The sequence below is a fragment of the Pristis pectinata genome, chromosome 1, assembly GCF_009764475.1.
Source record: "Pristis pectinata isolate sPriPec2 chromosome 1, sPriPec2.1.pri, whole genome shotgun sequence".
Lineage (NCBI taxonomy): Eukaryota > Metazoa > Chordata > Chondrichthyes > Rhinopristiformes > Pristidae > Pristis > Pristis pectinata.
Window position 1 is genome coordinate 119779746 of NC_067405.1, and position 13201 is coordinate 119792946.

The following is a 13201-nucleotide window of genomic DNA, read 5'->3' on the forward strand; positions in this document are numbered from 1 at the left end:
ATGCCAGATGAAGTTATTGCAAGAAAATTTTTCTGAACTCTCCTTCGCACGGGTCTTAACTGACCTGCAATGTCAAAATTGAAGGCAAGTTTGTGGAGAAAGCTATCTCTCTTCAGAATTTGAAACTGCAGCCCGATCAGGGGTCCTTATCTACCGTGCCTTGACTCTCTTCATTGTGCATCTGCACTGAACCACAAACTTGCATTCAAATGATTATTAGATTTTTGTAGGCCAATTTCTATCTGAGTTGATAACTTCAGGAATCTGTGATCATGCAGTCCAGGATCCCTCTGTTCTTCTGCAAGTCTCCAATTCATCCTATTTATTGGACTGGATAATGCTGACCTTTAACATTTATTACTTTGATTTACTGAGTTAGCACTTTCCTGCTAACTCAGTAATATATATTAACTATTCAGTCATAAGAACCAAAGGAGTCATTTTGGCACAGGAGGAAGCTATTTGGTCTATCAGCTCCATGCCAGCCATTTGCCAAGCAGTCCTATAAATTCCATACCCTTGCACTATCTCCATAGCTTGCTGAATTTTATTTCCAAGATGCCTATCCAATTCCTTTTTGAAATAGTTGATCATCTCTGCTTTCACCACCTTGAAGGTGCTGAGCTCCAGATCATTGCATAATAAGTTTTTCCTCAAACCCTCCGCTTCTCTTGCCTAAAACTTTAAATCTGTGACCTCCTTGTTCATGTCCAATTAACTAATGGGAACAGTTTTTCTTTACCTATCTTATCTAAATCTAATCTAATTTTGGACATTTCTACAAATGTTTCCTTAACTCCTTTGCTTCAAGGAGAACTACTCCAGCTTCTCCAGTGGAGACACTGCAAATGCTGGAAATCTGGAGCGACACACAAAATGTTGGAGGAACTCAGTGGGTCAAGCAGCATCTATGGAGGGAAATGGACAGTTGAATTTTTGAGTCGAGACCCTTCTTCTGAACTGGAAAGAAAGGGCAGATAGCAAGTTCTCGCTCCACACCCTTTTTCTCCCCTCTTTCTTTCCAGTCCTGAAGAAGGGTCTCAACCCAAAACATCAACTGTCCATTTCCCTCTTTTGATGCTGCTGACCTGCTGAGCTCCTCCAGCATTTTGTGTGTCGCTCCAGCGTCTCTAATCTAATCTTGCAACTAAAATTCCTCATCCATGGAACCATTTTAGAAAATCTTGTGAGCATCCTGTCAAGACCTTGTTATCCTTGAATGCAACATCTCTAATGGGAGCACAACGAAGATTCAGTATAACTTCTATGATTCTCCACTTACAAAACCTGAGATCCACGTTTTGCAAACCACTCTTAATATGTCCTTCAAAGATCTGTGCACCTGACCTCCCAGTTCCCTGTGTTCCTCTTTAGAACTATGCCATTAAATCTATATTGCCTGTCCCCAAACCTTCTCAGTGTTAAATTTCATTATTCCACTTGGAACTTGTCTGTCCATTCTGCTAGCTTTTCTATACCCTGTTGCAGTTAATTGGTATTATCCTGTTTGACAATTCTGCAAGTTTGATATAATTGACAAATTTTAGACTTTTAATCCTATCTTCAGGTCATAGGTGGGGGAAAAAAAATCACCCATTGACTTGGCCTCCACAGCCCTCCTTGCCAATGAATTCCACAGATTCACTACCCTCTCGCTGAAGAAATTCCTCCTCATCTCAGTTTTAAAGGGATGTCCCTTTATTCTGAGGCTATGCCCTTGGATCCTAGACTCTTCTAATGGAAACATCCTCTCCATGCCCACTCTATCCAGGCTTTAGGTTTCAATGAGATTGCCTCTCATCCTTCTGAATTCCATCGAGTACAGGCCCAGAGCCATCAAACGCTCCTTGTACATTAAGGCTGGGATCATTCTTGTGAGCCTTCTCTGGATCCTCTTCAGGGCCAGCACATCTTCCCTTGGATACTGGGCTCAAAATTGCTCACAGTATTCCAAATGCGGTCTGACCAATGCCTTATAAAGCCTCTGCAGGACATCCTTTTATATGCTAGTCCTCTCAAAATGAATGCTAACATTGCATTTGCCTTCCTTACTACAGACTCAACTTGCGTCTGAATCCTGAACTAGGGCTCCCAAGTCCCTTTGTATCTCCGATTTCTGAATTCTCTCCCCACTTAGAAAATAGTCCACACCTTTATTCTTCCTACCAAAGTGCATAACCCCACACTTCCCTAGGCTGTATTCCATCTGCCACTTCTTTGCCCAATCTCCCAATCTGTCCAAGTGCTTCTGCAGATTCCCTGCCTCTGCAATACTACCTGTGTCTCCACCTATCTTGGTATTGTCTGCAAACTTGGCCACAATGCCATCAGTTCCTTCATCCAGATCACCCATCTTTCCATTACAGTTTTACCAATCAAACTTTTATTTTGTTTTACCTGGCTGCATCCTTTCTCATCTCAAAGAGGTAGGCCCAACTCCACTTCAGACGTTCTGTTTTAGATTGTTTCTTGCCCCTCTCCATTACTAATCTAACGATGCAGTGATAACTCTTACTCAAGGGATCTCCCACAAACACATGGTTCACAGCCCACCTTATTCCTCCAGAATCAAATCCAGCAATGCCTCATTCCTAGCTGTGCTGGCAACATTCTGCTCAAGGAAGTTTTCCTGAAAACATTTCAGATGTTTTTTATTTCATTATTATCTCAATTAATATTTGGATAATTGAAGATCTCAATATTACTGCTTGCACATTTCTGTAAATTACCCGGTGATTTGCTATTGTCTTCTCACCAATCAGAGATCTGTTGAATGCTTGTGATCATGAAAGCATGGTGGTGATCAAAAAAGCACATCAATGTATGTACCTTCTTAGGCATCTGAGAAGATTTGGCTTGTGCACGAGGATTCTAACTGCTGCACTATAGAAAGTATCCTGACGGGTTGCATTTTAGCCTGGTATGGTAACTGCTCTGCTCTGGACCATCAGGACCTGCACAGTGTGGTAAACACTGCCCAATCCTTCACAGGCTTATCACATCCTTTCATCCTGTCCATCTTTATGCTGCGTTACATCAGGGAGGCTAACAGTATCATCAAGGATGCCTGCCACCTTGGCCATTCCCTTTTCTTTCTTCTGCCTTCTAGGAGAAGATACAGGAGCTTGAAAGCCAGGTGACCAGACTCAAGAACAACTTCTTCCCCACTGTATCAGAATGAACCAATCATCTTTTTCACATCCCCTTCCTGGTGGTGTTGCTACTTTCTCGAACCCTTAACTTTACATCTATTACTGTCACTTTAGCATTACTTTTTGCACTACTTCAGTTTTCCCTACTATACCTTGCACCATTCTGTTGTTTTGCGTTCGTCACTGTGTTGTATTTATTATCACAATGTATACTGTTTACTCTGCAAGCTTCGGGCAAGCAAAGAATTTCATTGCACCCTTAAGCTAATGTGAATCTCCAGGCTGCCTGATCATTTCCTTTTCACTTCTCAATCTCAATCAAATCGCCTCCTCAAGAACATCCTCATGTCATAGCACTGCAATATCTTTCTTTGATGTTTACGTTATTTATGTTATTTATTCCCCTTCCTGAATGCTTAACCACACTTCTCTGGATTGCATTCCTAATGCCACATTTCTGCTCACGTAACTGGTCTCATGATGACTTTCCACAGTCTTCAAATTTCTTCCACTGCTGATTTTGGGATCACTTTCAGAGTTCTTAAACATTGCTTTTTCATTTAAATCCAAATCGTTGATATATCCTACAAAGAAATTCAGCATTGAGCCCTGTCGAGCCTCCCTTTTAGCCATTACTTTTTCTTTTCTACTACTGAGCTATTTTTAGATCCAGTTTTCCAACTTCTCCAGGATCCCATAGACATTTGTTAACACAACTGTGCCTTATTCTGTCATTGTCCACCTGCTACAGAATATGGCACCCTGACGAATTTTGTTGTTCTTCCCTAATTCAGGAGTGCAACACCTAACTTCAGTAATTGCTCCTGCCCTACTGAGATCTATTGACTTTAGATATTTTGAATTTAAATTGGTGCCATCATATTCCATTGAAACATTTGGCTTTTTATTTAATTGCTCTGTGTTGACATGATCAAGTTTCTTAAAATACTGTTGTTTATTCTGCACTTAACACTCTGTTTACTACTCATTGAAGTGATTATTTCTTTTAAATGTAACTCTATTTCGTGGTAATTGCATCAGACTGTATTTAATTGATTAAGCTATTGACATAGCTTTGTCATTTGGGAAACACAAACTTGTTATGCACTCTGTTACCTAGAGATAAAACTAGAGTAATAAATAATGTTGCAATTTGCAGTAGCATGCTTTCATTCATTGCAGCTAGCCAGCCTTTTTTGTCCATTGACCATTCAAATCTATTTCCAACCTCTTCAGATGGTAGTTTTTTTTTCTATATCATCTCCAGTATCGTTTCACAGTTGTTCAGTATTTCTAATAGAATTTTTAAAATATCCAAAGCTATTTACTATTTATTGATCCAAGAATATTAAAATTTTTCTGATTGCTGAAACATTGTTGTTATGATCAATTGTAATGTACATGTAAAGGATAATATATCAGTTTTGTGGTGGAAAATACACAGTTTAGTGTATGTTTAGATTTGCATTGAGACTTTTTTCCCCCTAGCTGGAAGCTCAGTTGGAAGACTCGATTGCTGAAGCATCAAAGGAAAGGAAGCTTCGAGAACACAGTGAGGTTTATTCCAAGCAACTGGAAAATGAAGTGGAAACATTAAAGGTTAGGCTATATTGAAGCATTGTCAAAGATCTATGTAAGTAAATTATCTTTTTCTTGAGGAAAATATTGAGGTAGAATAATTAACAAAACAACTCCTAAACCACAATTGATTCCACAAGATTTAACAATTCACCTTGGCTTATTTAGCTTCTGTGTGTAAATGAATAAATGACGAAAGTAGTGATGTTGTTGAAAGACGTCAGCCCTCTTGGACAGAGGAAGGGTCAATAAGAAAGGATTTTTGTATGTTAATAGTAGGCTCAACAATTTTCTTTCTACATATTTAGCTGAAGCAAGGAGGTCGGACCACAGGATCCAGTTTACAACACCAGCAAGAACTCTCCAAGATAAAAGCAGAACTAGAAAAGAAACTGGTTTTCTATGAGGAAGAACTGATGAGGTGTGAAGCTGCTCACAGTACAGAGATTAAGAACCTTAAAAAGGAGGTCCACGATTCAGATGTGCAACATTTAGCTCTGCAGAAAGACGTCATGATACTCAAGGACAAATTGGAGAAGGCCAAGCGAGACAGGTAAATACCCAAAGGAAAGCGCCTAATCATTGATTAATAAGATCAACAAGTTTATTAGTTGCTTTATATATTTGAAGCAACATTCCAAAAATGTTTACAATTTGAGAATTAAATTTATAGTGAATAGGAAAAAAAATGCGCATCTAGCTACCTTGATAAGGTTTGTGTTGACAGAACGTTAAAATGTATACCTGTATTGATATACTCCCTATCTTTAAATCAATATCGATAAGAGAACAAATTAGATATTTCCCAAGGCAGTCAAGAGAAGGTCATTCTGGAGAGCAGTCCATTCTTCAGTTGACCTTAACACAATTATAGAGACCAGGGAGTGAAGGCAAAATAACTAATATGAAGATGCACTGTTACTTTTATAACGAGCTAAGAGGTGTATATTCTCTGCAAATCATAAGCTTACCTGACTTTTTTTTTGCAATGGTTGTTGCTACTAAGATGGATTTATAACAACTGTACTTTTAATGAACAGCCATTTGATCCACACAAACTTTTTAATCATTTATGTTTTTCTATGTTTTCATTATTTTGGTTGTATTGTGCACATGCTGTAACTCTGGAGTAATCTTACCATGTAGTCTTATGTACTTGGGTAACATTTTGGCCTGCAGTGTTCAAGTGTTTTGAGGAAAAAATGGAAACATTGAAACTCTGCTCTTGGTGCATTGCATTAATGCGAAACGTGGAGTGTTCACTGAGCCTTTTAGAGAATGTAGCTGAAAAAGTTGGTTTGAAATTTGAAGCTGTAGTTGTGTATGAACATAATGATTTTCAGAGGAGTTTTTTTTCTTTGCTGTTATAAGATGGTTTGTTTTTAAAAATCTGCACAAGTTCAAATCCAAATGACTAAATTCCAATTTTAAAAAATGTCTTTGAATTTGGTAATTATTTAAAAATCCATTCACCCATCACGCCTGTGCTTTCTGTTTAACTCCTGGTTAATCATGGAAATTTTAGGCTCGGAAGGACGCCATTCAACCATTTGATTTTAAAACTCTCATCCTTGTTGTCATATCCCTTTTATGGCCTTGCCCCTCCCTTTCTCTGGGATCTTCTCCAGGCTGATGATCCTCCGGGATACCTGTACTGCATCATTTCTGGACTCTTGCGCACCCCCAAATTTTAAATGCTCCATTTCCATTTTCCAAAACCTTCAAACACTAGAATTTCCTTACTGTAGTCCTTCTGCCTTTCTGCACCTCTTTCAAGATATTCCTTAAAATCCAATTTCTTTGATCAAATGATTTGTCTCTAAATCTCCTGATGTGAATAGCCATCATTTCATTTTGTTTGATAACATTTCTGTGAAGCATGTGAATGTTTTTGCAATTTTAAACTATTTAAATGAAAGTTTCTATTGTAACAAGTCTTAAGATTTATTTTAGTCATAATTGCTTTATTGTTTGGGAGCAGTTCTACTACTTGATGAATGTGCAAGTATTAGAAAAATAACTAATGTTAAGTCAGTAGTCTCATTTTTTTTCCCCCATTTAGGCTCAGTTTTTATTGACAGTTAACTGGAGAAGCTGCAAATGATTAATTTGTTTTCTGAGTTTTCATTATATAATTTAAATAAGAGACTGCCTTTTATACATTTAACCTGGATTTAAATCCCTATTACTGTGTTGCCTTGATATTTTGGGGGTGCAGCTTCCTCTTGTAGACCATTATAGTGATATAGCACACAACTATAACCGATCAAATGAAATGGTGCTTTATGACATAATTTGGGGGGAAAAAAGTGGTAAACAGATTTCTTGTGTGTAGGCAGAATGAGATGGAGGAAACACTGAGTGAACTGAAGAAGAAATATGAATGTGAACGAAATATGCTTATTGAAGAGAATAAGAAATTTTCAGTTGAGAACGATCGAGTAAGTCAACAATTCACCTGTGATTATTCCAATATTATTGCCATTCTCAATTCTAATGTTTTAAAAGTCTTTTGAGGAAAATGTACATTAATACCAATACTTTTGTTTTCGATGTAGTGTACAAAATGATGTATCATTTGTAGGTGTTCATTTTGGGTAGGAATTCAGAAATTAAGTGTTTTCTTGACACTGTGTCAATGGCATCTGGGTCTATTATCGGGAGTTTTGCCACTGCAAGAAAAATGCTTGCAGTAAGGAATTAATCAAAAGGTGTACTCAAAGCCAATTGGGTTCAATATGTTTCTTCTACACTTGCAAAAGGACAAATATCAATCTGATTTGAATGTAATTTGCACTGGACATAGAATTTATCTGTCATCTATTACAAACAATTTATATTCGAAAATACTGTAGTTTCTTCATGTAGTTAGATGGTCAGAACCTTCTATTCTCAGCTATTTATCTGAAAATATTTACATAGGTTTAAAAAATAAGACTGCTTTAAGATCTTCACTTTCACCAATTACCCTCTGATAAACAAGTCAGCTGACCTCATCTTGTTTGGTATTATTTGTTTGTGGATGTCACTGGCATTTATTGTCCATCCCTAATTACTCCCGAGAAGACAGTTAAGAGGCAACCATGTACAGTATGTAAGCTAGGAGTCCTAGTCAGGCCAGGCTGTGTAAGGATAGATTTCCTTCTCTGAAGGACATTGAAGCAAACTTTCATGGTTAATTCTAGTATTAGTATTTTTAATTCTTAAGATATTTATTTAATTACTTAAATTTGAATTTCCCCGCTACCCTGCTGGAGTTTGAACTTGGCTCTGCATTGATGGTCCAGAACACTGGTTGCTCATAACTTGCCCACAATGCCACTTGGGTTTGCTATAGGAAAATCTGCCTTGATTCTGGCTTCTTATGGTTTTCCAGTATTTCTTTTTTGGGAAGTATTCACGCATAGACATCGAATGAAGATTTAAGCTCTCCTATAGAATATGCATGTTTAACGTAAGTCGTTACATGCTTATGGACCAATGAATAATTATGCTTTTATCTAATTGGACTTTTTTAAGCTCCTGTGACAATTAAGAGTTTTCTGGTATTAGGTGATTGTTGTCTGTTTCAACATGTGAAATATTTACGAACAGTGCACTTGAAAATATTTGTATTATTCCCATTTTATAAATTGCAGCTTTTTATAAATTGATTTTCAGATGTGTACATTTGTGGACAAGCTCACAGCACAAAACAGGCGGCTTGAGGATGAATTGCAGGATCTTGCAGCCAGAAAAGAGTCAGTGGCTCACTGGGAAGCTCAAATTGCAGAGATTATACAATGGTATGCAATAGTGTTTTTAAGTATTATTATGTAAAGATTTGAATATGTATGTAACATTTTTTCAACAATTATGGAGCCTCAAGTCTGCTTATGTTGTATACTTTTAGGGTGAGTGATGAGAAAGATGCAAGAGGATATCTGCAGGCTCTGGCATCCAAGATGACAGAAGAACTTGAATCCCTCCGCAATTCTAGTCTTGGTTCAAGAACATTGGTATGATTTATAATAGTTATTTTATCTGATTGAAGTCCTGATCTCTTTTTTTTATTTTGGTTTGTTGAATGTTAGTCTTTCTTCAAAGTAAAGGAAATATTTTTGTTAAGAAGTATTGATTTATAGTCTTGTAAAAACCTTACTATTTAGAAAAGTGTGCGAAAACATAATTCAGATGAATAATTTCACACATGAAGGATAAAGCATGTAATTTTCCACATCTAGTAAAATTTTATCGTAATTCATTTGTATATCCACTTGATCAACAAATCCTTAAAACAATTTTTTGAAATAATGAGATATGCTTTGTGCCTGTAATTGGTAAATGTAACTGTCAATTATCTACTCCCATGTAAAGGCACATCTACATGATAAAATATTTCTGCAGAGAATCTTATAGTCACTATTTCATTGTGGACTGAATGTTGTAAACCATGTACAACCTGAGAGAGATGTTACTTTGATTTTGTTCCTACGTTGTTGATGATGGACTAACAAACACATTTAGGGATATGAAAACCGTATTGACATTTAACTGTTGGAATGCCACATCAGCAATGGCCATTTTAGGAATTTGTTGTACATTTGGTTTCATCTGTCATTGAATTTAAGAAGTGAGTATAGATGCTACTATAAACTTAGAAATTACTGAATCTAAAGGCATTAGAAACCAAATTTGCATCAATAGTTGCGATTTGGAAAAAAAATATTTAACACAGGATGTTACCAAATGCCATCTCAACTCCTCATGAGGAACTGGCAACTAAGCAAATAATATTCTTATGAGTTAACTATTCTTTGTTAATTCTCTATGTTTGCTCATCCAGGATCCTCTGTGGAAAGTAAGACGCAGTGCAAAGTTGGATATGTCGGCTAGATTAGAGTTGCAGTCAGCACTTGATGCCGAAATACGTGCTAAGCAATTAGTGCAGGAAGAGCTAAGTAGAGTGAAAGCGACCAACATGGCATTTGAGAGGTATGGTTTTCATGGTTAAGAGTTCCTGTGAACTATAGTTAGAGTTAAGTTGCACTGCTGTTCATTTTCCGTGACATTGCTCACATAGTTGAATGGGCCTGCATGCATGTCATCTGTTACCACTTGATCTAAACATTGAATAAAAAAATTGCATTGTGTGCTCATATTTTGGAGGGATATTATAGTAACTATTTGTTACACATTCAACTTTTACTTATTAACTTTGAATCTCAGTTGCAACTTTAAAATGGTTAGCTGTTGAATGTCCACCTTTTGGTGTGAAACTTTTATGGTTTGGGTATTTTTATGGAATATGAGGCTTTTTCTAAAATGAGAGCAGGAGGAATGTCAGGTGACCCCTTTCCCTAAGCCACCTCTTAACATCCTTTGATCCCAAATATCTATTGATTTAGGTCTTAAATATATTCGACAACAGAGTTGACTTGCTCTAGACCTAGGCTGCCAGTCAAGGGAAACAGTTTATCGGCATCTACCCAAGATGTATGCAAGGTCATTCTTAGAGTGATGTGTTCATCATAGAAAGGAAATAACAGTCCTGGAGAACATACAGCAGGCATTCACTAAGATAATACTAGAGGTGACAAACTACAATTTTGAGATGAGACTTGGTACCTAAAGATTATTTCCACCGGAGCAGAGAAGAGGAGATTGAATAGATCATTATCCTTGTTTGTAAGATTGTGAAGGGATTTAATGGAGTGACTGGGAAAGGGCTTTTTACTCTTGCTGAGAAATCAGTGATTGGAGTTTTCAATTGAAAGTTATCATCTGTGAGTGTGTAGCTGTGAGCAGAATTTCTTTGTTCAGATGTTGCAAAAGAAACTTGTACTTCTAATAAAAGATTGGATGTACTTTAAATAAATGAAATTGCAGGCCATGGAGAGTGAAGTAGGTTAATGAGATTAACTTGGGAATGGCAGCACAAATGCAGTGGGCCATATAGTCTCTACACCATAAACTTCCATTAATTGGTGCCAACAAAGTACAACCAGTCACAAGGTTTGATGGCACCAACTAATGGAAGACACTGACCAGTCTGAAAGCGCACAGCTCTAGAAGCACAAATTACTGTAGATAAGGATTTGACTAGACAAGCAATTCAAGGAACTCCTAAGGGATTGCTACATTGGTAGAGAGGCTGTCCTTCAGTGAGCTATTGCACAAACCTGGTCTTCTCTCAACCTACACCATTGTTAGCAGTTGAACTGAGAACCTGGCTTGTCACTCGGTTCATTGCCCTTTATTCTTGCCTTCTCACCTTGTCAGGACATTGAGGCTGATCTTGCTCATTCTCCATGCCCTTGAGTTGAGCTGCGAAGTCTCAGCAGCAACTAAATGTCAGGTGGTGTATTGCTGAGACCCTACTCTTGGAACATCCATGTCAGGTTTTAATAGCTAGGAGAAGAGCCTTCTCTTGTGTCATGGCAATAAACTGAATTTAGCAGTTTTTACTGGTCTCTGATGCTCCGAGATTCATCCCAATATGATCCAGACTTCCAAGATGATAAAAGCATAGTAGATAATGTCACAAGTAACAATGAATCTAACATTGAAGGAATATTTGTATAACAGTGATAATGGCCTAGATTTTTCCATTAGCAGTGAACGTATGCAGAGGTGTCTAAAATCAGAGGATGTATGTTTAGGGTGAAGAGCAAGTGATTTTGAAGAGATCTGATGAGAAATTTTTCATGCACTGCCTGAGAAGGTAGTGGAGGCAGGTACTTTCACAACATTTAACAGCGTCTTGATGATTAGTATAGATGGCACCTGATGGTCAGTATGGGCACGGTGGGCCAAACGGCCTGTTTCTATGCTGTAGGATTTAACGACTCTGACTCATGAAAGTAAATTTTCAGTGCAGATTTTATTTGACAGCAGCTAAGACTTGCCATAATGTTAAAAGTTTATGAATGATAAAGCTCTTAACTTTTTTTGGCATTCTTAGTTGGGTAGCTTGTGGGGAAGACACTGAACATCAATAGCATTCTATGTATTTGCATACCAAGTTTCCAGAAGATGTGATGCCTCTTCTGGAGGAGCAGAGCATCTCAGATAGCAACTTCCTGAATTCTTAGTTTAGTTGCAGGAGCCAGCCACTGCTCGCCACTATTTTCCTTAATAATGATGAGCATTCATAGCCTTGCATTATCCTTGCAATGTGTCCAGAAAGCTATGATTCGATTCATGCACGTTGGTTTGGACTTTGTGGCTTCGAAAGGAGAAATGTAACACAGTTAAGGAGAATTAACTCCTCTTGGCTAATACAATAGCCCTGTTTGACAAACGATAAAAGACAACATGATACAAGTGGAAAGAACATATCAAAGTGCAAAGGGCTGGGAGGGATATAAAGAACACCAAAGGAAGTCGAAAAAGATAATAGCTACAGAATGAAATATGGACAACAAGTTGCATCGGATATCAAGGTTATCACTGGTTTTAAAACAATATTAGTACACGCACAGTTAGAAAAGATTTCCCCAGTGTCCATCTCTTCAATACATCTCTTCATATCCCACAACAACAATTTTCAAAACAGATTCTCAGCAGTGGATTGCTGATCCTATTCCAGAATCTATTGCTCTTTTTCCAGTACTACTTTTGTTAGAGGGACTTCAACAAGCAAAGGTGTATTATATTCTGCTGAGAATATTACTGCCAAACAGTGACATGGGAATAAAACACACACTATCTCGAGGTATGTGGTAATAACCATAGTTTAATGAGGTGCATTAAATCGAGGTTGCACTGTACTTGCAGTTAGTGAAGGATATAGCACTGATAGATCTAAACAAAAATTGCTATTTACATTTGTATTATTTTTGCTCCTATTTGTGGAAATTTTGATCTATCTCTCAAGATAGTGTAACTTGTATAAGTTAATATCATTGAAAAAATATAAATTTATAGTAGTATATTCTTGGGTGGGATGTCCATTAGGATATTAGCATTCCCCTGCCAAAAATAAAATTATTGCATCATCTTGGTGAGGAATTGAACATCTGTTTAAAACCTCCCCACTCTGGCTTTCCAGTGTCCATGTGAATTACAAAGATGGTCAGATCACATCCAAATATAAGAATTATTTCAATCAAATTCATTTTGGTACTCTGCATTCTTTTTCATGAAAACTATTTTATAGCAAACTGAAGGAAGCGGATGCCAAGAATCAGCAATTCATGGAGGAGATATTGAATTTAAAGAAAGAATTGGAGGAAAGCAGAACTAGAACAGAAAAAGGTTAGTAATATTTGCAGCTTGAAACATCTTTACAGTGAGTTATAGATATGGACTGCTTTTCTACAACAGTAAAATGGGTGTTTTTTTTTAAATTTTTCATTTCTACGCTTACTTTTTCTATTAAAGGTCTCAAACTTCCAGATTTTCAAGACTCAATTTTTGACTACTTTAACACCTCTCCAGTTCCACATGACTTAGGATTTAAAGTAAGTGTTCATTATATAGTGATCAGG

At 37.2% G+C, this 13201-nt stretch overlaps 1 protein-coding gene across 1 annotated transcript in view; it reads left to right on the forward strand.

Moving 5' to 3' along the window:
* cdc42bpb (CDC42 binding protein kinase beta (DMPK-like)) overlaps nt 1–13201 on the forward strand; it is a 159640-nt gene that overhangs the window by 121044 nt on the left and 25395 nt on the right. The window contains exons 14-21 of the mRNA XM_052013435.1: nt 4641–4751; nt 5039–5283; nt 7066–7171; nt 8391–8515; nt 8623–8728; nt 9556–9704; nt 12871–12968; nt 13095–13174. Of these exons, the coding sequence (XP_051869395.1) occupies nt 4641–4751; nt 5039–5283; nt 7066–7171; nt 8391–8515; nt 8623–8728; nt 9556–9704; nt 12871–12968; nt 13095–13174 (1020 nt within the window). The remainder of the gene's footprint in view (nt 1–4640; nt 4752–5038; nt 5284–7065; nt 7172–8390; nt 8516–8622; nt 8729–9555; nt 9705–12870; nt 12969–13094; nt 13175–13201) is intronic.